Source organism: Syngnathus floridae, chromosome 12, assembly GCF_059516105.1.
Source record: "Syngnathus floridae isolate MCC-2025c chromosome 12, RoL_Sflo_1.0, whole genome shotgun sequence".
NCBI lineage: Eukaryota > Metazoa > Chordata > Actinopteri > Syngnathiformes > Syngnathidae > Syngnathus > Syngnathus floridae.
The window spans coordinates 1,241,195-1,261,642 of record NC_142424.1 but is presented as its reverse complement, the minus strand read 5'-3'; the positions used below and the strand labels follow the sequence as shown (position 1 = coordinate 1,261,642).

The following is a 20,448-nucleotide window of genomic DNA, read 5'->3' as shown; positions in this document are numbered from 1 at the left end:
TCACGTGACGAAACTTTTACTGACGTATTAACGTCATTTCAGCAGCCAATCAGCGTATCCCTAGCATATACCTGACAAATATGGATGACAGGACGACTCGAACAAACTGGTAAGGTTAACTCTTGTGGCGTCTGCTACATCTGCACTTATGTTTGCGTAATAAAACATCTTGTTAACTGTGTTCCGGTTCCTCCAAATTCATTCCAGCCTCGCCTGTAAATTGGTTAGCGGCATTCATATGCGTGGCGTTAAGTGTTAGTTAGCTAGCACTTAGCATGCTAGCGGAACCCGCCGAGCTCAAGTTAACCACAACAAGCTGGCGACGTCACATGACAGCGGTGACCGATTCTGGCGCACTGTGCCCGGGTGACATTTGTGCCGTCTGCAGCTGGCGAGGGTGCAGCGTTTAACAGTCTGTCATCTTTTTTACATATCAGCTCAGACACTAATTCTAAGATCTATGGCCACTAAAGCAAGTTACTTATGACACGGGGGCACTTTTTATTAATTTGACTTTTTTCATTGTTTTAAAAATGGCAAATGATTTCAGTCAAAATCAGAAACAATGGATTCTAAAGCAGTATTGGACAAGTACCAAAAGAAAGGAAAGAAGAAGAAAACAGGTTTGAGATGGAAGGAAAGAGGCGAGGAAGGATGGATGAAGAGCAAGTTCAAGGGATGCAGGAAAGGATGTAAGGAAGCATTGATTTAAAAAAAAAAAAGTCCATATGATATTCACATAAAATTGAAAAACGACCTAAAACTTGCTAATAATGAATTAATGGTGGTTTTTGTTGCAGCATGTTACACATAATTTTTGTGTTTTGCTTGTTTTGTAGCTGTCAGAGTTCCCGCCACCTCTGTACAGGCCCTTAAACATGTCCACAGATGACAGCATCTCTGAGGACGTGTCCAGCTCGGGGCCCCGCAGCCACTGCCGGGCCAGCGGCGACGGTGGCGGCAAGGAGAGCGAAGCGTCCCCGCTGTCCTCCGAGGCCACCACGGCTTCGGGGCTGGCTGTCTCTGAGGGTAGACCTTCGGCCTCCCAGACCACAGGGGGCAGTGCGGCCTGCCAGACTGTCAAGTACACGCCGCCGTGCAATAAGATCAGGTGCGGAGTTTGGGCTCTTTGCCCATTTTGACAACATTTATATACTCAAATGCAAGAAAATTCAGGTGTTCTAGTAAATAAGCAAAGTATGTGGTGCGTTTCAGGGGTCTTTGTATAAGCACAGAGGATGACACGTTCACGTCAGGCAAGAACCTCCCGTTCATTAACCCAAGCTCCCTCGATACTCTCCGAGCCCTGGTGGAGGAGATACGCAGCGGCGGCGAGACCGACCCGCAGGTCTGGAAGGATTGCGAGGTGCGACCGGGCGAGCTGACTTCCCGCTCCATTAATCCAGCGTCTTGCTGAGCGCTGTCTTTTTTTTTTTTTTTTTACCTCAGGGCCGATGGCTGCACCTGTTTCAGCTGGTGGAGAAGCAATACCAGGAGCAAATCCTTGCGCAGCAAGAACAGTATCAGTGCCAAATACAGGTAGCACATTTTTTATTTATAAGAACCAATTGACTAATTCATTCATTTGAATGTAAATACAGCATATAACAATAATGGATTATTTTTACTGTACTTATTAGTTTAACTTGAATTGTGCAGTTAATTCAGGACGAGATCAAAGCGCTGGTGCAGCTCCAGAACCGGCCGCCGCATGCAGACTTCACCCACGGCGCTGGCATCCAAACCAGTGAGGACACCACCATCACCACCACCAAGGACTTCCTGTTGCCGCTCATGGCCGGCGACTGCATTTTCCCTGCTCGCGCGCCCAGCGAGAGCGACAGCCTGGCCGCCCCGGCCGCCCTCTCCCCGTTCAGCTCCCCCTCACCGCCTCACAGGTCAGACGGCGCCAACCCACCGGTCGATGAGCAAGCTACCACGGGGCTCAGCAGCGGCTACGGCACGCTGTCCGCCTGGGAGACGGGAGAGGCGGTGGAGACGCAGGAGCGCCGGTGGTCGGAAGACGCCGACGCTCCCGACGAGGAGGAGCCGCCGCCAGCAGCCAACCAGCAGAAAACCTCGGGGTGGGTCACGCTTCTTTCGACTGCAATGAGCCGACAGTTGCAGTCGTAACTTTTTCGTATGGTGCTATTTGTGCAGCCAGGTTCTGACCTCCTGGGCTTTGAGGCAGAAACTGCGAGCCAAGAAAATCAAGACGAGACTAAATTCCAGAATTCCCGAGTACGAGGAGCTGCCACGCAGCCCGGCCAAGTTGGCTCTCGGCCCATCGGAGAGCCCAAACTCCCGACATCCTGCTACCGCTTCGTCCTGCGCCTCTTTTGCGCTGAGGAGGAGCGACAGCCTCTCGTCTGAGGCCTCAGGTGACTTTTTATTGAGATCAGGCGTTCTCTTCAAATTTTTACAAGGACCCACACAAGCCTAACGCCAATTCTTCCCAATATGTTCTGAATAGAAAGATGTATCCTCCCCCCATTGTCTACTCTTAGGCCTGACCTACTGGCGACTGAATGAGTGCGACCTCTATCGCCGTCTGCCGGACGCCCTCGACCGCAACGGCAGTGGAGCTGCTTTCTTCTTGCAAGAAACTTCCACAGATCAGGTGACAACACACTTTTGCAGCCATAGCCCAGCCTGGATTACCCTCTGGGCTCTTTGAGCCAATCAGGAGCCTGACGAGAGACATTTTGGGTCCTCTGTTGTAGGCTGAGGACTTAGGTGTTTCTCTACGCGAGCTATACCAGCACAAGCTCAGGACGGACCTCAAACGCTCCTACTGGGAACGCTCCGAGACTTCGACTCCATTGTCGCTGCAGGTAGGTCACATGATAACCCCTCTGAATTTCCTTCTTGACTTTTTGGCTGTTGTTTGACTTTCTACTTCCACTTTTGCAGCCGCTGGCCGCGGAGGCATCCCAGCCTTTCTCTACGACCCCGCTGAGTCTTGATGGTGTCTCTGATGAATCCCAGGAAGTCCCGCCCACCCCACGAATGAAGACCGGCAAGGAGGTGGACGCCACCTGTAGCCGCAGTACCACTCTGAGGCCTGGTTCTGGTTCTCTAGAAGATCCTGTTGTCTTCTCCCTGTGAGCCTTTCTTTTCTCCAAGTATTTGCACTTTTATTTAAATGCTGAACGTTTTTCTACATCTGTCCCGTCCAGGCTGCGACGGAACCTGAGAGAGAAGCACGCACGACACGTGACTGACCTGAAGGCTTATTACGAGTGTGAGATTCAAGTCTTGCGAGACAAGTTGAAGCTCCGAGATCTGCCCGGAGACCTGGAGAAGAGCAACCGCATGCTTTCAGAGAGGTCTGCTTTCTGAAAATTTGCACGGAGGCTGCTGGTTCATTTTACAGTTCCCAAGTTTGGATCACAAATCTTTTTTTTCCATTATAGCCTGTTTAATCTTTTATTTTGATGGTTTCCAGGTGTCAGCATCTGGAGAAAGCCTTGGCTGAAGCCAGCCGACGTATCGACAAGCTGGAGCAGACTAACTCCACGCTGGAGAAACAGCTGGTAGTCTTTTTATTGTGGGAATGCCAGTCAGCATCTTCTCAGCTCATTATTCTTTCGCTTTTTTTCTCCCTCCACATTTGTTAACTGATTTAAACCAATTTCAAAATCTAAATGAATGAGTTTGCTTTTATCAGTAGTTATTCTGCAATGTGGTTAGTCAAGAACATGTCCTATTTGGAGTTACAGTATCCTCACAGTGAACACAAACGAAAAAAGTAACGCGTCTCCAACGCCTTGTTCAGGCCGAGTGGCCCGAGCGTTACGCGGTGGCGGGCGCCACCGTCCAGTCGCTGCGTCAGCGCCTGGAAGACAGCAAGCGATCGGCCAAGGAGAAGGCAGCGGCCGTGAAGAAGGCTCGACGGCAGGTCGACGACAGCGAGGCCAAGAGGGAACGCGAGGTCCAGGCCAACAAAGAGGTGAAGGTCGAGAGCAGGGAATGCAAAGGCGATGTCCGCTGACTAACGTCTGTTTTTTTTTTCCAGCTCCTTGCACAATACAACTCTGTGCTGAAGGACAACGACAAACTAAAGGTAAGCAATGAAGACAATCGCCATGTTTTATTTTTTTAAAAAAGCAAAAAATAAATTGTTTCTTTTTGACAGAGCAACTTGCTGTCAACAGAAGACAAACTTTACCAAGCCAACAATCTCACTTCTGACCTGAAAAGGTGATTTTCATTATTGCTATATTTATTTGAAAAAAAGCATAAATATTGCATTGTTTTTCCGCATCCTTTCTTGGTATCGTCGTCATTCAGAACTATTTCTAAACTGGAGTCTCAAGTACGGCAATTGGAGCACGAGAACCAGGCCAGGGTCCGCCACCCCCCCCAGCCCGCTGCCCAGCCCTCTGGAGCCGGGTGAGCGGCTAGCTTTGCTAATGTAGCCATCTTCGTCCACACTTGTGGAGGAGCGTGTCGCCATGATGTTTTCAATACATCTTTCAGTCTTTTCCACCATCCTGACCTGCTGCACTCACCCAGCAGAGGCAACGCAGAGCCGGATGTCACCCGCAGGAGGTCGCCAAGGCTGGAAGTCCAACAGCCGGCCGCTGCCACCACCTCTGCGTTCCCCTCCCAAACTTCGAGGCATGTTCAACTCTTAAAATTGGAGCGCTGATAAAGTAGTGAGGTTCATGATATTAGATACTACTAGCCTAGCCAAATTAGCATTCACAACCATTAGCATAGCCTAACTCGGCTCGTGTCAAGGAGCCCTAGCTGTACTCATTTGCACTCTGGTTCTGCAGGTGCACAGCCCCCAGAGACCCCGACCAGACGCCGTCGACGTCCAGACTCCGGGAGGAGGGCGCCGCCCACCTGTCGCCTATCATGAGGGCGCTGATCGAGATGGAGGAGACTCGAGCCACAGAGAGCAGAGCCCCCTGTAAGAACGTTTTACATGCGAGCCCCCCTCCTCTGCTTTCACCTACCAACTGTACGTATATTTTCACAGGGGTGGCCAATCACAGGCCATCGCTAGGCGGCGTTGGCGGGGTGCTCAGAAGTCAGAGGAGTTTGTCTCCGGACGGCCATCGGTCGTCCTCGCTGCCTCCGCCAGGACTACAAAGCACCATTGCAACCACGCCAAGTATGAACTTAATTTTTTGTACTTTATGTTCTAGTCTCGTATACCATGTGCTCTCGTTAATTTCAAGGCCTTGTGTTTACTTTTACTGTCAGCCAAGAGAGAGACATTACTTGCCCCGTTGCCAGCCAAGGGCAGCCCTAAACGATGCCCTACTGAGAACTACTCCACCGCCTTTGGTCACATGATGCCACGGGAGGAGCACCTCGGCAACAGGTCAGTAGCTGTCATTATCAATCCAAGTGATTATTCATGCATTATTCCCAATTGTATCTTTCAGGTGCGACTCACACGTCAATCACACCAGGCGCCACTCGTTCCACAACGGCAGTCCCAGGACCAGGCTACGCTTTGGGTCATCCGAGCACCACGGTAAGAAAGTGGATCGAAAGAACGGAATAGTGTTCATGTGACCAAGATGGCGTGTGTCGTTCCTCACGTGTAGACGCTGCCGTCGGCTTGGCGTCGCCCGACTATGGCGAGGCACAGCTGCCGTGTGAAGATGGAGGAGGCAGTCCGGGAGGATACCTGGCTTCTGACAACAAAGTTCTGTCATTGGCGGAGGCTGAAAGGCTTTTTGATGAGCTCACACGGGAGAAACTCGAGGCCAGTTCAAGACATTGCCGCCAACTTCTTCTGTGTGAGTGTGTGTGTCTCACACTCTGTGTGCTTGTGGTGCAGATCGAGGCATCTCTGAGCCGCATGCCGACGTCGGGTGGTCGAGTGAACATGAAGAGTAGGCTGGACCAGGTGAGCCACACTAAGATGGTCCACGTGCTCCTTGGCGGAGGTAACACATGTAGCTTGACGCGTGTGTGTGTGTCAGGTGGCCTTAGAGGAACGTCTGGAGCGTCTGAACCGAGACCTTGGGTCCATCCGCATGACGCTCAAGAGGTTCCACATCCTGCGCTCCTCCGGCAGCATAGCGTAGCAGCATGCTAGTGTTAGCATGGCCTCGCTATCACGTTTTTAACGTACTACCTACCACTCAGGGACACTTTTTATAAAAAATTTCTGGAAGTCTATATTTTTTGTACCATACAGATTTTTAGATTCAAAGAGCTTGTACATTACTAATAGTTTTTTGACACAGCTGAAAGTATTTTCTTTTTCCATTCTCTTGTTTACATCATTTACGGTGAAGGAAATATTTTTGTGTTACTTGACATTCCAACTTTTGCTTGTTTTTTTCCTACGTGATTGTTTTTAATTTCTTTTTTGCAGCAGGACCAGAACCAGCACAATAATGTCTGCACTCACTTGTCCCTCTTTTTTTATACTTACCCCGAACCGCCATATTCGCTACTTAATATGATCACCATTACGCAATAAATTCTGCTTATTTTTTCTTACGAATGTGGCGTCTTTCCTTCCAATATTTATGTAATAGCATGGAAAAAACAAATATATAAAAAAACTTCATACTCACCAGGGATACTTATTATCAGATATATTGTGTGCAGATCTGAAGGAATGTTTTGGTAATTGAAGTTGGCTAAACAATTATTGCTTTTACCAGGGTGTAAAAAGCTGACTGTGGATTTTCAAGTTACATTGGCCAGTACTAATTCATGAGGCCCTGTGCACATGAACTTGACAACACGTAGAGGCTAAATCTGCCCCCCTTAAAAAAAAACACCACCTATATATATATATATTAATACATATATAGGTGTTTTTTTATAATATTTTTATAATATAATATTCACGTATTGCATGTACTCCCATCCTTAGGTGAACGTGCTTGCAGTGGCTCATTGCCACACTAGAGGTCGCCATTTCCCTTTACCTGTGCTGTGACGTCAGCGTCAACCTGAACGCAACATCACGGACGGACAGACGGACGCACACCATCGGAGTCAGACGACGACACACCGAAGCGGAAGATGGAGCGTCCCGAGGAGACGTGCGACGTCCTGTGATTGAGGAGGACACAGGACGCAAAGGCGTCACACCCCCAGGACGTCGAACCTCTCCGTAGTCGATGTCAGCGAGCCGCCATGCCGCGCCACCGCCGCGGCGGGGAGAAGACAACCGAAGATTGACCATCACCGGCCGGCCGAGCCTCGGGTGAGCACAGCCGCCCGTTGGGTGGATACATGCATTGATGCGTGAAAGATTGTTACATGACGTCAGCCATCAATCAGGTTCAATATTCGGAAAGGGACGCGCACATTGAAAAAACACTTCCACGCGCACAAACATACTTAAAAGCGGTCAGACAGTCATAAACGTCTAAACACAAGCTCACGTCAAACACGCATCCAAAGAAACACAAACAGACATTTTCTGTCGACTGATACACGTATGGAAACAAAGTCACACGCATAAACACACAAATACAGTATACAAAATACACACACATTAACAATGAATATACTCACCAACATACTCGCATGTACACGTAATTGTACACTATACAAATACACACACCTGTACACAAATACATGCAAAGTCAGACACAGGCACGCACACACAGATGTGCAAATACACTCATACACACACTAATATGTACACATCAGTACAATATGCATGCACAAACAACAATATTATACTTTTGGCTCTTGACTGCCTTCCAAGCGATTGATTACAAATCTACCAATGTGCTACAATGGAAAACTGCGACCCTGTATCACGTTTTAAAGTTCCACACACAAAATACTGTATCATATACATATTCTATATTATTGAACCACAATAATACGGCACGATTATCACAGAAGTGTGAACCCGAGCTTCAACCTGGCTCATGAATGATCTGTGACGTCTTCACAATTGACATGGCGGAGGACGAACAGTCGAACAGTCGTCCGTCCCTTGGCGTTACCTGAAATAAGAAGTGTGGATTTGGTGTGTGTTATCATGTTAGCAGTTAGCCGCCGTGCCCTTTTAATGATGAGCGGCTTATCTTCATTTCCTGGTTTGATGCCAACCAGAGAAGCGTCGGAGCCTGGCAGGATGTGATTATCGGGCCCAAAGATTGTGTTTGTGCTAATGAATGCTGTTAGGAAGTAGCCACAGCAGAAAGAATGAGTCACACTATTGATTACTATTACCACACACACACACACACACACACGCACACACACAGGCACTTATGCATACACAAGCACATAAAAACACAAACACCAAAACTAATACACACATTTACTCAAGTCAGACACACATGGTCAAAGTTGCACACATACATACAGTATGTCAGACACACACTGACGCACACATCCTTTGCATGCATGTAGCGGTACAGTAATGATAATGGGGAGTGGGGGGGGGGGGGGCAATGCGGGGGTGCGCTTGACACGGGTTGCTACGTCATTGGATGCTATTTTTAGTTGGGTAAACACAGCATGTCAGTGAACACTGCAAAGACGCACTCACAACCTTTGATTAGTCTTCGTTATTTGTATCGTCGCCCTTGTTTTGTAATCTTATTGCAAATTTATAATTAGGATTGATTTGATTTAAATGAGGTTTTTTAGCTTTAACTACCTTGTTAATTTTTTTGGTTTTTGCCAACTATTATTATTATTATTCACAGTTGTTGTTTTTTTACCCATTTTCTTGCCATCTTTACTGTTTTATTATTTATTTTTTGTTTGATATCATTTTACACGACACTAATATTGTTTTACGTACTATATTAAGGGTATTTATTTTTATAATTTCCAGTATAATTTCCAGTATTTTATTACTCCATTGTCACCATTTATTATTGTAAATGTTTTATTTTGCAATCATTTCTTCTTCTTTTCTTTTCTTCTTTTCTTTTTTCCCAGCAGAATTGGAATGTTTAGTATTGAAGGAGCGTGACGGTGAACCCCCACACCACCAGAGCTAAAAATAGCTCCTGCTCTCTGTCGTCACATGAGGGGGGGGGTTGTCGCTGGCCTGCGGCATCCCGTCCGTCACTTGTCAAATGTCAACGAGAACGTTTTTACCTCTGTAGGACGGCTGGTCAGGTCAGCGGTGTCTTGTTGTAGGGATGACCTCATCGTGGCTCGGGGTATTGTTGCACACAAAAGGTTACGATAGTGTGTTGTGCCACATGATTGTATTCCGCTTAGACAGAAGCGAATGAGGCGTGGATATTTATAAAAAAAAAAAAAAAGGCAGCATCTTTGAGGTATGTGTGTGTGCGAACTTGTAAAGGTGTTAGTGACATCATGAACAAATGAATGGCCAACAGGTTGATATGCAGACAGCTTGATTGTGTTACCGTGTGTGTCTGGCCATGATCATGGCAAGTGTGTGTGCTGGGCGGAGCAGCCATCAACAAGTCGTGGTTGTGCAAAGTACCAATTTCATGTCACAAGTAACATGAAGACGGGAAGTAACGGGAGGGTGTCTCACACGCACGCACGCACACACGCCAGCACAAAGCTCATTGTCATGCACAGCCGGCTCTCCCGCTGCTGTGTTGATGTTGTGTAAGTTGTGTTTTTGTGTCACACCTTCCTGTTGTGCCATGTTAACACGACGAGTAAAGTGAGTGCTTGTCGTGCCAAAATCGTACAGAAGTCCATTTGCAAACGTTTAGCTTGGCCATTGACTCGATTGGGGAGCAAATATCAGGTTATTGACACAAGACGGGAGGAGGAGGAGGAGGAGGAGGAGGCCGCGGCCCGGCTCACTGCATCACAACAAAGTCCACAAATCAGGCTAAGGCCTCGTGCGTTTCCACGGCAACAGAGCCTGAGTGAGGGAGGGGTGGGGCAGGTGGGGTGGGGGTAAGAGGAGGAGAGCGAGAGATGCCAGCTTCTCGGTAACACGCTACCGGGAAACGAGGAAGAGCAGGAGGAAGAGCAGGGCGGGATGCGGCCCGCTGTCGTGAGCGGGATGTCTGCAGGCCCGTCGAGGCGGCACCGCAGCAGACGGCTGACGGCTCGCTTGCATGGCGGGCTGAGGTTCGCGCTCGCTTTTCTTAACATCGGGCTGGCACGTGTGTGCGTGCGGCGGCATCGTCATGTTTTTTTTTTGTACGTCTGTGTGCATGTTGTGAGTTTACTTTGCGTAGCTTTACGTGTGGTTGTGCGGGAGTTTCCGGGTCTCGCTGCCTGTTTGTACGCGTTTGTGCCTGATTGTGTGTGTGTGCAAGACTTTATATATGTTTGCGTGTAAGAGACATGCGTGAGCCAGCACATTTTTAAAAAAAAAGGGTGTTCTGCACCGTTGTGGGTGTGGACACAGCTGACTCTACTCACTGCCAATCAAAGCATAATCAATTAGAACTGAATTTAAAAAGCAAAAGACAAAACAAAATGATAAAAAACTATAATAAAAAATCCCAAACTATTATAACTGATTGGCGCGAGCCGCTCGTTTTTCCTCCTTTGTGGAGGTCGGCCTCCCCCCTTTTGATTTCCCATCTTCATCCGTGGGAAAAAAGTGTCGGCTCTCCTGAGGGAGAGCGCCTTCCCTTCGGGCTCATCACACTTGACCGAAAAAAAAAAAAAAAAAGCCCTTCATGATTTATTATTACAGGCACTGAAAAGACGTGACTGACTCACACGCCAAATTCACTTTATTCATTCTTCCTTCTTTTCTTCCATCCTTGCTTTCCCTTTTCACTCCTTTTCATCCTTGTTGCCTCCCTCCCTCCCTTCCTTCCTTCATCATCCTTTCTTGTTTCCTTCCATCCTCCTCTCCTTCCTGTCCGGACAACTGTGTGTGTTTGCTTGTTGCGTGTCACACATTTGTGGGCTTTTGTGTTTGTCGTCGCTGTGTGTTTGTGTCGTGGGCATGTTTGTGTGAGCCGGTCCAGAGAGTTCCCCCTCTAAGTGATCGGGCTGGCCCAAACGTAAACACCCTCCCCCTCTATTGGTTCTTACGACGTGACGGCGTCGAGGGGGTTGCGCCCGCCCGCCCACCCGCCGCCGTGTCTTTTTAAAGCCTCGGGTCAGGTCTTCGCTCTTGACTCTGCGTCAGCGCCGGCCGCGCGGGGACAAGAGCGAGGCCGCCCCGCTTGAGGATTTAGGTTGCCGGGGGATTTCGGCTCAAAGGATTACCTTGTAATAGATCTGCAGGAGGATGCGCACAGGAAGTACAGCGCTAAGGACTTTCTCTGTATGGCGTCTGACAGTCCTTCCCTTTTCTTAGGCGCCTACGATGACTCGGGTCCCGTTCTTCCTGACGCGCTGACCGTGGTCCGGGTGATCCAGCCATGCTGATCAAGGAGTACCGCATCCCCATGCCCATGAGCGTGGACGAGTACCGCATAGCTCAGCTCTACATGATACAGGTCGGTAAAAATCCGCACTTGCATATTTACATCAGATCTGACCCATTTCGAAGTTAAAATTACGCGAACCGATTCATCGGTCCAATCATTTAAACAAATTGATTTTGTTTTATAGTTGGAGGTGCCACAAAAGCTAAGCAGTCACTGTTTTGTGGTTTGTTTTTTTTCCCTATGAAGCTCCTTTTTTCTGCTTTTTGCTTAGAAACTGATGTTTTGGGGTAAAACCAACCCCAGTTGCTGATTGCTAAAAATATTGACATCATATTTAGTTTTCTATACACCATCTATACATTACATTTAATATTCTCTACCTCTCTATACGTCTGTATATCGTATTTGCATCACTTTTAATATCGCTCTAATGCGTCGTCATATTTAATGTTCCAATGTTTTATGGAAGTTAAGTGCAGGCAATGTGTTGACAAGCGTCCATGTGAGTGTGCATGCGTGCGTGCGTGTGTAGTAGTTAGTGCCTCAGTGCGGAATTAAATAAGTTCCACGCCCCCCCACCCCACCCCCCAGCGCTGTCCCTCCCTTTTCCGGCTCAGCGTCACAGCCGTGTGCCGGTCGCCCCAGTAACGAGTGACATCAGCACACCGTCGTTCATCAGCCGAGTCCATGTTGCCATGACAACAGGCCGGCCAGGCTGCTGTCATCTCAGACTGAACTTTAAAAAAAAAAAAGCTCAAGCTTTGGTGGATCTGAACGCAGCCGCCACCTGCTGCCTGCTCTCGGACCCGGGGGGCTCAATTCTGTCTGATGTCATCAACAACTCGCTGAGACGCATTGTGCCACGGTAGCTTAGTCATATATCGTGAAAAACATTTTTATTTTGTGAAAGGAAATGTTAATTTAACATGCTGAGGATCCCGTCCGCCTTGATTTTCAGAAAAAGAGCCGCGAGGAGAGCTGCGGCGAGGGCAGCGGCGTGGAGATCCTGGAGAACAAACCCTACCAGGACGGGCCCGGAGGCTCGGGTCAGTACACCCACAAGGTTTACCACATCGGCAAGCACATCCCGTCCTGGTTTTGCTCCATCCTGCCTCAGGCCGCCCTGCGCGTGGAAGAGGAGTCATGGAACGCCTACCCGTACACGCGCACCAGGTTGGGGCGCCGTTTCGTTGACGAGTTTCCGACACCCGAGCCTCAAACGTAGCGCGAAATTCCCTAAGCCAGCGGCTCCCCTTACACCGCAGGTACACGTGTCCGTTCGTAGAGAAGTTCTCCATCGACATCGAGACGTACTACATGCCTGACACCGGCGACCAATCGGATGTCTTTAGTCTGTCCTCTGCTGAGAAGAGACAAAGGACAGTCGGTAAGTCACCAATGTTACTGGGAGTCCAAATGGAGTTGCCCATTGATGGTTCCCCCCCGCAGACCCCATCGACATCGTCAAGGACTACATCGCCCCCCACGAGTACCTGGCAGAAGAAGACCCCCGACTGTACCAATCGCTCAAGACCAGGCGAGGCCCGCTGTCTGAAGACTGGATCGAGGAGATCAACCGGAGTTCCGGCGACCGCTCGGTCATGTGCGCCTACAAGCTCTGCAAAGTGGAGTTCCGCTACTGGGGCATGCAGTCCAAGATCGAGCGCTTCATCCATGACGTCGGTAGGGTGAAGCGCAAAGCTGACCGTTGACATTATTTGTCATTTAAGTCCCAAATCGAGCGATTTCTGCTCGACTGCAAAAAGTGCCACATTAAAGAGGCAGGCACGACTTTTAATCAAAGTTCTGGCTGCCTCACGGGTATCACAAACATCCAAGCTAATGAACCAGCAGCTGCTCCATTTCTGGACTCCATTCTCTCATTTGCGGGAATTTATTCCGCTGACTCAGCTTCTTTCCGCGAGTCCCCTTTGTCCCGTCGGTCTAAGTGGAATGGGGCTCAAAGCATCTTGTAATATCCAACCTTTTTACAAGCGCCATTAATTACGCTGCCAGCAAAAATCGTTTGCTTCATTTGCCAAAGTGGCGCCGGCCGACGCGGGAGGGACGCCAAGCGAGATGGGATGAGCGTAATTAGAGCCATCACTGTCGCCGTCGCAGGTCTGCGCAAAGTGATGGTGCGAGCCCACCGCCAGGCGTGGTGCTGGCAGGACGAGTGGTACGGCCTCACCATCGAGGACATCCGACAGCTGGAGCTGGAGACCCAACTGGCCCTTGCCAAGAAGATGGCCCAATACAGCCTCAGCGAGGAGGGCGGCCCCGACACTAACGGCTGCCCGGCCCCTCAGGACCAGAACAGGGATCAGGAGCCACGGGTCGCCGCCGGATCCGCCGCCGAGACCGAGGCCGGTGAAGCGAAGCCGGGCGCGTTGGACAACCGGGGCGAGCTAACCAAGCAGTGGTCCACGTCGTCCAGATCCTCCAACAGGTCGTCCAAGAGAGGAGGTACGTTTGTAAAACATGCTTCGGGGATTGGCCAGGTTCTGCTTGAAGGCATATTGACGTGAAGTGATGTCGTTCGACATCACAAAGCCACAAGCTAATTGCTGATGTCATCATTTTGAACGCTAAAGTGGAACACGTTAGCGTGGAGCAGCCATGTGAAGGCCGGCTACTTTGGCGTCTCCTTGCAGGAAGTCCTTCTCATCACAGCCTGAGCGAGTGGAGGATGCAGAGCATCGCACGAGAGTCCGACGACAGCACGGATGATGAGTTCTTTGACGCGCACGGTAAAGTCCTCGGTGACACACACGTGCACACACGCAAGACGGAGGAGGAGCTAGCTCACCGCGGCGGGTGTGCTCTTCAGACAGCTTCTCTGACGGCGAGGATGCGTTCCCCAAGGAGATCACCAAGTGGAGCTCCAACGACCTGATGGACAAAATGGAAACCATCGAAGTGGACGAGGGTCAAGGTGAGGTGGCGGCCATCTTCCGTTTTCCGCCTGGTGTATCTCCAACGCGTGTGACGTGGGCCTTTGTGCGTCAGAGTCGCTGTATCCCGAGTCGGCCGGGGAATTCGGCACCATGACCAACGAGGAGACGCATGCCGAGGTGTCCTACACGCTCTTCTCGCCACACCGCTGAAATTTCTTATGTGTTCTTACGTGTCCTCGACGCTTTTGCCTCCTCCCGCAGTCATCTCAGCAATGTCTGCAGTCGTCCAAAATTCACGTGCTAATTCTGGTCCTGCATGGAGGAAACATTTTGGACACGGGCTCAGGTAAGCATCAAGTGTTAGCCTTTAGCTAGCAGCCTTCATTTGTTTGCTTTATGAGATGCGTGTACTTATTTGCTGGAGCAGGCGAACAAGCAAGCAAGCAAGGTGACGTCAACACGCTGAGCGGCGCCTTCGAGACGGTGATGAGGGTTCACTACCCGACCGCTCTGGGCCGCATCGCCATCCGCACAGTACCGTGTCCCGCTGTCTGCGTGGAAGCCTTCTCGCTGGTGTCCAAGTGAGTTGTGTGTCTTTTTTCTTGCATGTCAAATTTGGAGGCGGCCACATCCTCCAGATTTTAAAACCTTGGACATCAAAAACAAGTAAATTGTTGGTTGGCGTGTCCTCCCTCCGCAGCCTGAGTCCGTACAGCTACGACGAGGGCTGCCTCTCCAGCAGTCAGGATCACATCCCGCTGGCCGCGCTGCCGCTCCTCGCCACGTCGGCGCCGCAGTACCAGGACGCCGTGGCCGCCGTCATCCTCAGAGCCAACCAGGTGTACGCCGACTTCATCAGGTCGCTGGAAGGAGCCTCCTTCAACGGACAGGTCAGCACAGCGCAAGAAATAAATTGTTTTTGTAGGACAATACTTGCAATCGTGACGTGTTTTGCAGGTGTGCGTGATCGGAGACTGCGTGGGAGGCATCCTGGGCTTTGACGCTCTGTGCAGTAGTTCGGTTCTGGTGTTGGAAAGTCCCAACAGCAGCAGGCGGGGCAGCGCCGTCAGCGTGCAGGTACCACCCATCGTCTCGATTGCCGACGCGTTAGCTTAGCATCTGAGCTAACGGCGCGTGTCCCGGTGGCGCGTCAGGACACGGAGCTGCTTTCTCCCGGCATCGTCATCAACAGCGCTACGCCGTCCCTGGAGGGAAGTCGGCACCTGAGCCGGAGTAACATCGATATCCCTCGATGCTCGGGGCCCGACGACCCCAAGAAGCAGCTGCCGCGCAAACGCAGCGACTCCTCCACCTACGAGATTGACACCATCAAGCATCATCAGGCCTTCTTGTCCAGGTCAGTGGTATAACTTATTTATGGTTGGGTGGAGTGTCGTCCAGGTTCTACCACATCAACAACTTTGTTTTTGTTTTTGTTTGGTTTTGGGAGCAGCCTGCACTCCAGCGTGATCCACGCCGAGCCTTGCTCTCGCCGCTCCAGCAACAGCACCATGCTGGAGGGAGGCTCACTGGGCAAGTTTGACTTTGAGGTGACAGACTTCTTCCTGTTCGGATCTCCTCTGGGCCTGGTGCTGGCGCTCAGGAAGACGGTGGTGCCCTCCTTGGACGGTGAGGATGCCGCAAATGTCTGGACTTTGATCCGTGTGGAATGCAACTGGCTGACGGCGGGTGTGTTTTGTCTTGTGTGTCTTCAGTGACGGCTCTGCGTCCGGCCTGCCAGCAGGTGTACAACCTGTTCCACCCGGCAGACCCGTCCGCCTCCCGCCTGGAGCCTCTCTTGGACAAACGCTTCCACCTGCTGCCCCCCTTCAGCGTCCCCCGCTACCAGCGCTTCCCCCTGGGCGACGGACACTCGGCTCTGCTGGGTGCGCGTATTTTCCATCCGTCTCAGATGATTTCAAGCAAGCTCTTTTAACGAGTAGCTTGTGCCTCCAGTGGAGACGGTGCAGAGTAACCCTCAGCTCCTGATGGAGCCGGCGCTCCATCGCAGTCAGGAGACGGGCGTGAACGAGACCTGCATCCCCGTGCCCGTCCTCAACTGGCCGTCCTCCAGTCAGTAACCATCAGCTTCATTATTCTTGAAGTCGTATGAAGTAGTTTTAAATACCACAAGACCTGGGAAATCTTCAAGTCATATTTGTTTGGGCTGTTTTGCTTCTCACCAGCAGATGGCGGCACTCACATTTCAGTGGACGCGCCATACCCGCCTCCGTCCACGTCTCCCGGGGTGCCTCACATCCGTTGTCACCGCCGAGCGAGCGAGGCCAGCCTGGCGAGCCAGGTGTCGGGATTGGCCGACTCCTACGCGGCCTCCAACATCGCCAACAGTAAGTCGGCTTCCAGCCTTTCCGCACAGTACTCGGGCACTGATACCTAAACGTCCCCTCAGCCGGCCCGGTGAAAAAAAGGCCCAGTCTTCTGTCCCAGCTGCCCAAATCCTACCATAAACTCGCCTCCCGGACGCCGTCGTTGCGCTCGTGCAGGAAAACCCGACAGGTGTTCCCGAGAGGCGCCGAGTCGGAACCCAGCTCGGACGCCGGCTCTGACATCACAGACGTCAGCTCAGCCGGGGCGCTAAAGAACTTGAAGCAAGGTACCCCCGGGGTGTGTAGTGTGAGGACACGAGCTCCTTCTTCGTCCCCCTGAGACGTCCTCTTCCTCCTTAGGGTAGATAGCCTTCCTCGGTTAGGCGAGCTGACACGTTTGGTGCCCGCTGATTCAATGTCTCTGGCGTTCCTCTCTTAGGCAAGAAGTGAAAAGTCACTTTTCTACTGTGTGATTGGAAGAAAGCTGGAAACATGGCTTAAACGCCCGCTTGTCCATTTTCAATGTTGCAGTTGCATCCCGTTGGTGGGGCAGCAAGCGGATGGACTACGCCCTCTACTGCCCCGATGCCCTGACGGCGTTCCCCACCGTGGCCCTGCCACACCTCTTCCACGCCTCCTACTGGGAGTCCACCGACGTGGTGTCCTTCCTGCTCCGACAGGTTGCTCGCGACTCGGCTCTCCGGTGCTTTTCAATCTCAAGCGGCTGAACGTGGCTTTCACAGGTGATGAGGCACGAGAACTCCGGAATTCTGGAGCTCAACGGTAAAGAAGTGTCCGAGTTCACGCCGTCCAAGCCCAGGGAGAAATGGTTGCGCAAACGCACTCATGTCAAAATTCGGGTAAGATGTTTTGACGGTTTACTTTTGATTCTGGCACAGCTCATCATTTTTTTTTTTCCCCCCCTCCTGTCAGAATGTGACTGCCAACCACCGCGCGAATGACGGCGTGTTCATGGAGGACGGCGCCCAGACGATGACGGCTCGCTTCATGTACGGCCCGCTGGACATGGTGACGCTCACGGGAGAGAAGGTAAGGTTGCTCGCGTCCCAACCGTTCAACATCAGCTCGATAACGCCGGCATTTTTGCAACAGATCGACATTCACATCATGACGCAGCCACCCTCGGGCGAATGGGTCTACTTCGACACGCAGCTCACCAACAGCAGCGGGCGCGTCTCGTACGCGCTCCCCGACAACAAGCGGCTGGGCATCGGGGTGTATCCCGTCAAAATGGTGGTCAGGTACGCAGAATGACAATCGCCTCAGTGGCGTGGAAGGACTTGGCATCAAAGGCGTCTTGGCTTTTTCCCGCCACAAGGGGCGACCACACCTTTGCCGACAGCTACCTCACCGTGGTGCCGCGCGGGACCGAGTTTGTGGTGTTCAGCATCGACGGCTCGTTTGCCGCCAGCGTGTCCATCATGGGCAGCGACCCCAAGGTGCGAGCGGGAGCCGTGGATGTGGTCAGGTAAGGAAGGGCTCTCCATTTTGTTTCATTGGATGATTATGATCCCTTAGTGTACATTTTGGATTTGTGTCAGGTACTGGCAGGACCTGGGCTATCTGATCGTGTACGTGACGGGGCGTCCGGACATGCAGAAGCAGCGCGTGGTGGCGTGGCTCTCACAGCACAACTTCCCGCACGGCGTGGTTTCCTTCTGCGACGGCCTGGTTCACGACCCGCTCCGCCACAAGGCCAACTTCCTCAAGTGCCTCGTCGGCGAGGTCAGGCCATGATCCATAGTCGGAGAAAATGAAGAAATGAAACTCCGCCCAAGAGGTTGACCCCCTGTCACTCGCTCTCTATGCACTCAGGCTCAAATGAGGATCTTCGCTGCCTACGGCTCCAGCAAGGACATTTCGGTGTACTCCAACGTGGGCCTCCCGCCGTCGCACATCTACATAGTGGGAAGACCCACAAAGAAGATGCAGCATCAGTGTCAGGTATGATCACGAAGCAACCGAGAATGAAGGGCCTCCCTCCGTGGCGGTCTAGAAGAATGCCCTAAGTGAGCACCATCTTGCATTTCAGTTCATTCCAGATGGCTACGCCTCGCACCTGTCCCAGCTGGAGTACAACCAGCGATCCCGTCCCGCCAAGCCGGCCAGCGCTCGCATGGTCCTGCGCAAGGGCAGCTTCGGGATGGGCGGCGCCTCGGGGGACTTCCTGCGCAAGCGCAACCACATCTTCCGCACCATTTCCGCAAAGAAGCCCGGCGGAGCGCCATCCACCTCGCCCAAGCCTCCGGGCCGGACGGAGCGGACGCAGAGCCAGTGCGAGGCGGAGCGCGGTACCACGACGGCGGCGGTGGTGGCGGCCCAGCGGAGCATGAGCTTGGCGGCCGGATGCTGGGGACGCGGCGGAAGCACCAAGGAGGGAGGTCCCGAGTTGTTCGGCCCCAAATGAGCTGGTACCAAACCGGCCGGAGCCACCGTGATCTCAAAGAAGGAGTGGACTCGATATGACTGTGTAGCATGACTCTTTTACACTAACACTTTTCTATAGGACACGACAAGGGAACGTTTCAATTCATTCATGTAAGGAGCCTTAAGCTAACGTGATACACAACGCATCCAGTATAAAAGCATTTTCTACTGCATACAAGCAGAGCGCCCATTCAATGTAACAGCTCAGGTTCATTTCATTTGACAAACGTTGCCATGGTAATCCGCTCTTTGTTTCCTATGGAAAGCGGTTTGAGCGTTACAGAACGTTAAAAAGACTGAATAATGCTCCAATTGCTTTCCATACTTGTTGCCGCCGTCCTACAACAGTGTAACCTATTTGTTTATCCATACAAGCCCTCCAGGTTCCTTCAATGTGGCCAACAAGACCTTGTACACAGCACTAATCCCTTTAGAGTGCTTTGCTTTGCAATACCTCTCATCGACCTGCTAGGGGCGCTGTGGTCCTATGTACTGCTGCTGCTACTGCTGCTGGGAGTTTCTACTTTTTGCTCCTTTTGAAAATATTTACTGCTTGAATGTTTAACGTGTATTTTTTCCCACTCTTTTTTCCTGGTGGATTTTCGTGACAAGCTGGCACCATGACGTTTACACGCCTGACCAATAGAGGGCAGCGTAAAGTTGTTACTGTAAAGGAAACTAACTCCCTGTACTGTATGGCTGATGATGATACAAGGTGTAAGCATTCAAACAGACAAAAATGATGTCAGTAAAAGCATCTTAAGTCGATGGTGAGTGAGTGTAACAAATATGTGGATGAAGTCAGAACTTAAAACTTCGTAAGGTGTTGCATTGCTTTTCTTTGTGGCTTGGTTCTGCTCTTTTGGTCAGCAAGTATGCTGTGGGAATTTGACAGCTTCATACGACGGTTCCAGACTGCGGCAATGTTAGCAGCAGGAAAATGACATTACAAGTGAACCTGGTGCTAGCTTGTAACGAAATGTACTTTATTAAAGGCCTTAAAAAAAAAAGGATACTATCGTTATAGCACTCCAGCGCAAAAGCCAAATGATCCTTTCACACTGTAGTTAATTAATCAACTGCATAACCTCACTCGTAGAAAATCAACAACCTCTAAATCCGTAGTGCATGTCTTATTTATTGAGTTCAGTCATTTTATGGGGATGAAGATAATTATGTAAATGTGCCAAAATAGTGGTAGTACATATTTGTTATTTTAGAAGGAAATGGGCGCTACTGTACATTGTTACTTGATCTAGAAGAAAAAGTGATTAATGCTGCAAACGAATGGAGGTGACGTTAGAAGTCCACTGTGTCACACGGTGTACACAATGTAAAGGAATGATCCGTGTCTCCTTTTTGGCCATTGGATATTTCGTTTGGAAGCAAATATTAAAAATAGACAAAAGAGTGGTTATTTGACTTTTGTTTTAAAATGGATACACGAACGTTGAAATACAGCTTGATTTCCGGTGGTTATCTCAG

The 20,448-nt window shown here is 50.8% G+C and overlaps 2 protein-coding genes and 1 long non-coding RNA gene across 8 annotated transcripts; 2 read left to right on the top strand and 1 right to left on the bottom strand.

Moving 5' to 3' along the window:
* The first annotated feature begins 52 nt into the window (after window positions 1-52).
* mphosph9 (M-phase phosphoprotein 9) lies at window positions 53-6,474 on the top strand. Of its 5 annotated transcripts, XM_088391592.1 has the most exons (24): window positions 83-109; window positions 551-692; window positions 840-1,111; window positions 1,216-1,366; window positions 1,450-1,539; window positions 1,660-2,084; window positions 2,161-2,381; window positions 2,508-2,620; window positions 2,724-2,834; window positions 2,914-3,104; window positions 3,180-3,329; window positions 3,449-3,536; window positions 3,779-3,952; window positions 4,019-4,066; window positions 4,139-4,203; window positions 4,294-4,395; window positions 4,483-4,623; window positions 4,785-4,921; window positions 4,991-5,125; window positions 5,218-5,338; window positions 5,403-5,494; window positions 5,568-5,728; window positions 5,804-5,872; window positions 5,949-6,474. In XM_088391592.1, the coding sequence occupies exons 3-24, from the start codon at window positions 879-881 to the stop codon at window positions 6,051-6,053; spliced, it is 3,123 nt and encodes a 1,040-aa protein (XP_088247718.1). In that variant the 5' UTR covers window positions 83-109; window positions 551-692; window positions 840-878; the 3' UTR covers window positions 6,054-6,474. The 5 variants fall into 5 exon arrangements, with proteins under 5 accessions (XP_088247719.1, XP_088247721.1, XP_088247720.1 ...); XM_088391593.1 differs by lacking the exon at window positions 551-692 and having other exon boundaries at window positions 53-109; window positions 1,216-1,348; XM_088391595.1 differs by lacking the exon at window positions 551-692 and having other exon boundaries at window positions 53-109; window positions 4,522-4,623.
* On the bottom strand, window positions 3,516-7,685 carry LOC148389360 (uncharacterized). The gene is made up of 2 exons (XR_015861622.1): window positions 6,912-7,685; window positions 3,516-4,042 (listed from the first exon to the last, which is right to left on the bottom strand). It is a non-coding gene; the product is annotated as an uncharacterized LOC148389360 (long non-coding RNA).
* On the top strand, window positions 6,921-20,376 carry pitpnm2 (phosphatidylinositol transfer protein, membrane-associated 2). 2 transcript variants are annotated; one of them, XM_088391587.1, is made up of 27 exons: window positions 6,921-7,192; window positions 11,219-11,360; window positions 12,250-12,464; window positions 12,557-12,678; window positions 12,741-12,974; window positions 13,413-13,757; window positions 13,946-14,041; window positions 14,122-14,226; window positions 14,301-14,365; window positions 14,450-14,534; window positions 14,616-14,769; window positions 14,889-15,078; window positions 15,146-15,265; window positions 15,343-15,545; window positions 15,642-15,817; window positions 15,904-16,074; window positions 16,145-16,261; window positions 16,375-16,536; window positions 16,599-16,802; window positions 17,047-17,195; window positions 17,259-17,375; window positions 17,449-17,565; window positions 17,629-17,777; window positions 17,855-18,004; window positions 18,078-18,261; window positions 18,352-18,480; window positions 18,569-20,376. In XM_088391587.1, the coding sequence occupies exons 2-27, from the start codon at window positions 11,283-11,285 to the stop codon at window positions 18,941-18,943; spliced, it is 4,212 nt and encodes a 1,403-aa protein (XP_088247713.1). In that variant the 5' UTR covers window positions 6,921-7,192; window positions 11,219-11,282; the 3' UTR covers window positions 18,944-20,376. The 2 variants fall into 2 exon arrangements, with proteins under 2 accessions (XP_088247713.1, XP_088247714.1); XM_088391588.1 differs by lacking the exon at window positions 16,599-16,802 and having other exon boundaries at window positions 6,922-7,192; window positions 16,378-16,536.
* Window positions 20,377-20,448: the final 72 nt, after the last annotated feature.

What these genes read in the sequence shown, in the direction of transcription:
- mphosph9 (XM_088391591.1), top strand. Translation starts at nt 879, where the DNA reads ATGTCCACAGATGACAGCATCTCTGAGGACGTGTCCAGCTCGGGGCCC. An exon ending in AGGTCTGGAAGGATTGCGAG is followed by an intron (nt 1,367 to 1,449) that starts GTGCGACCGGGC and finishes TTTTTACCTCAG; the next exon opens with GGCCGATGGCTGCACCTGTT. An exon ending in CACAGAGAGCAGAGCCCCCT is followed by an intron (nt 4,922 to 4,990) that starts GTAAGAACGTTT and finishes ATATTTTCACAG; the next exon opens with GGGTGGCCAATCACAGGCCA.
- pitpnm2 (XM_088391587.1), top strand. Translation starts at nt 11,283, where the DNA reads ATGCTGATCAAGGAGTACCGCATCCCCATGCCCATGAGCGTGGACGAG. An exon ending in CAGGTCGTCCAAGAGAGGAG is followed by an intron (nt 13,758 to 13,945) that starts GTACGTTTGTAA and finishes GTCTCCTTGCAG; the next exon opens with GAAGTCCTTCTCATCACAGC. An exon ending in GCCTTCTCGCTGGTGTCCAA is followed by an intron (nt 14,770 to 14,888) that starts GTGAGTTGTGTG and finishes CTCCCTCCGCAG; the next exon opens with CCTGAGTCCGTACAGCTACG.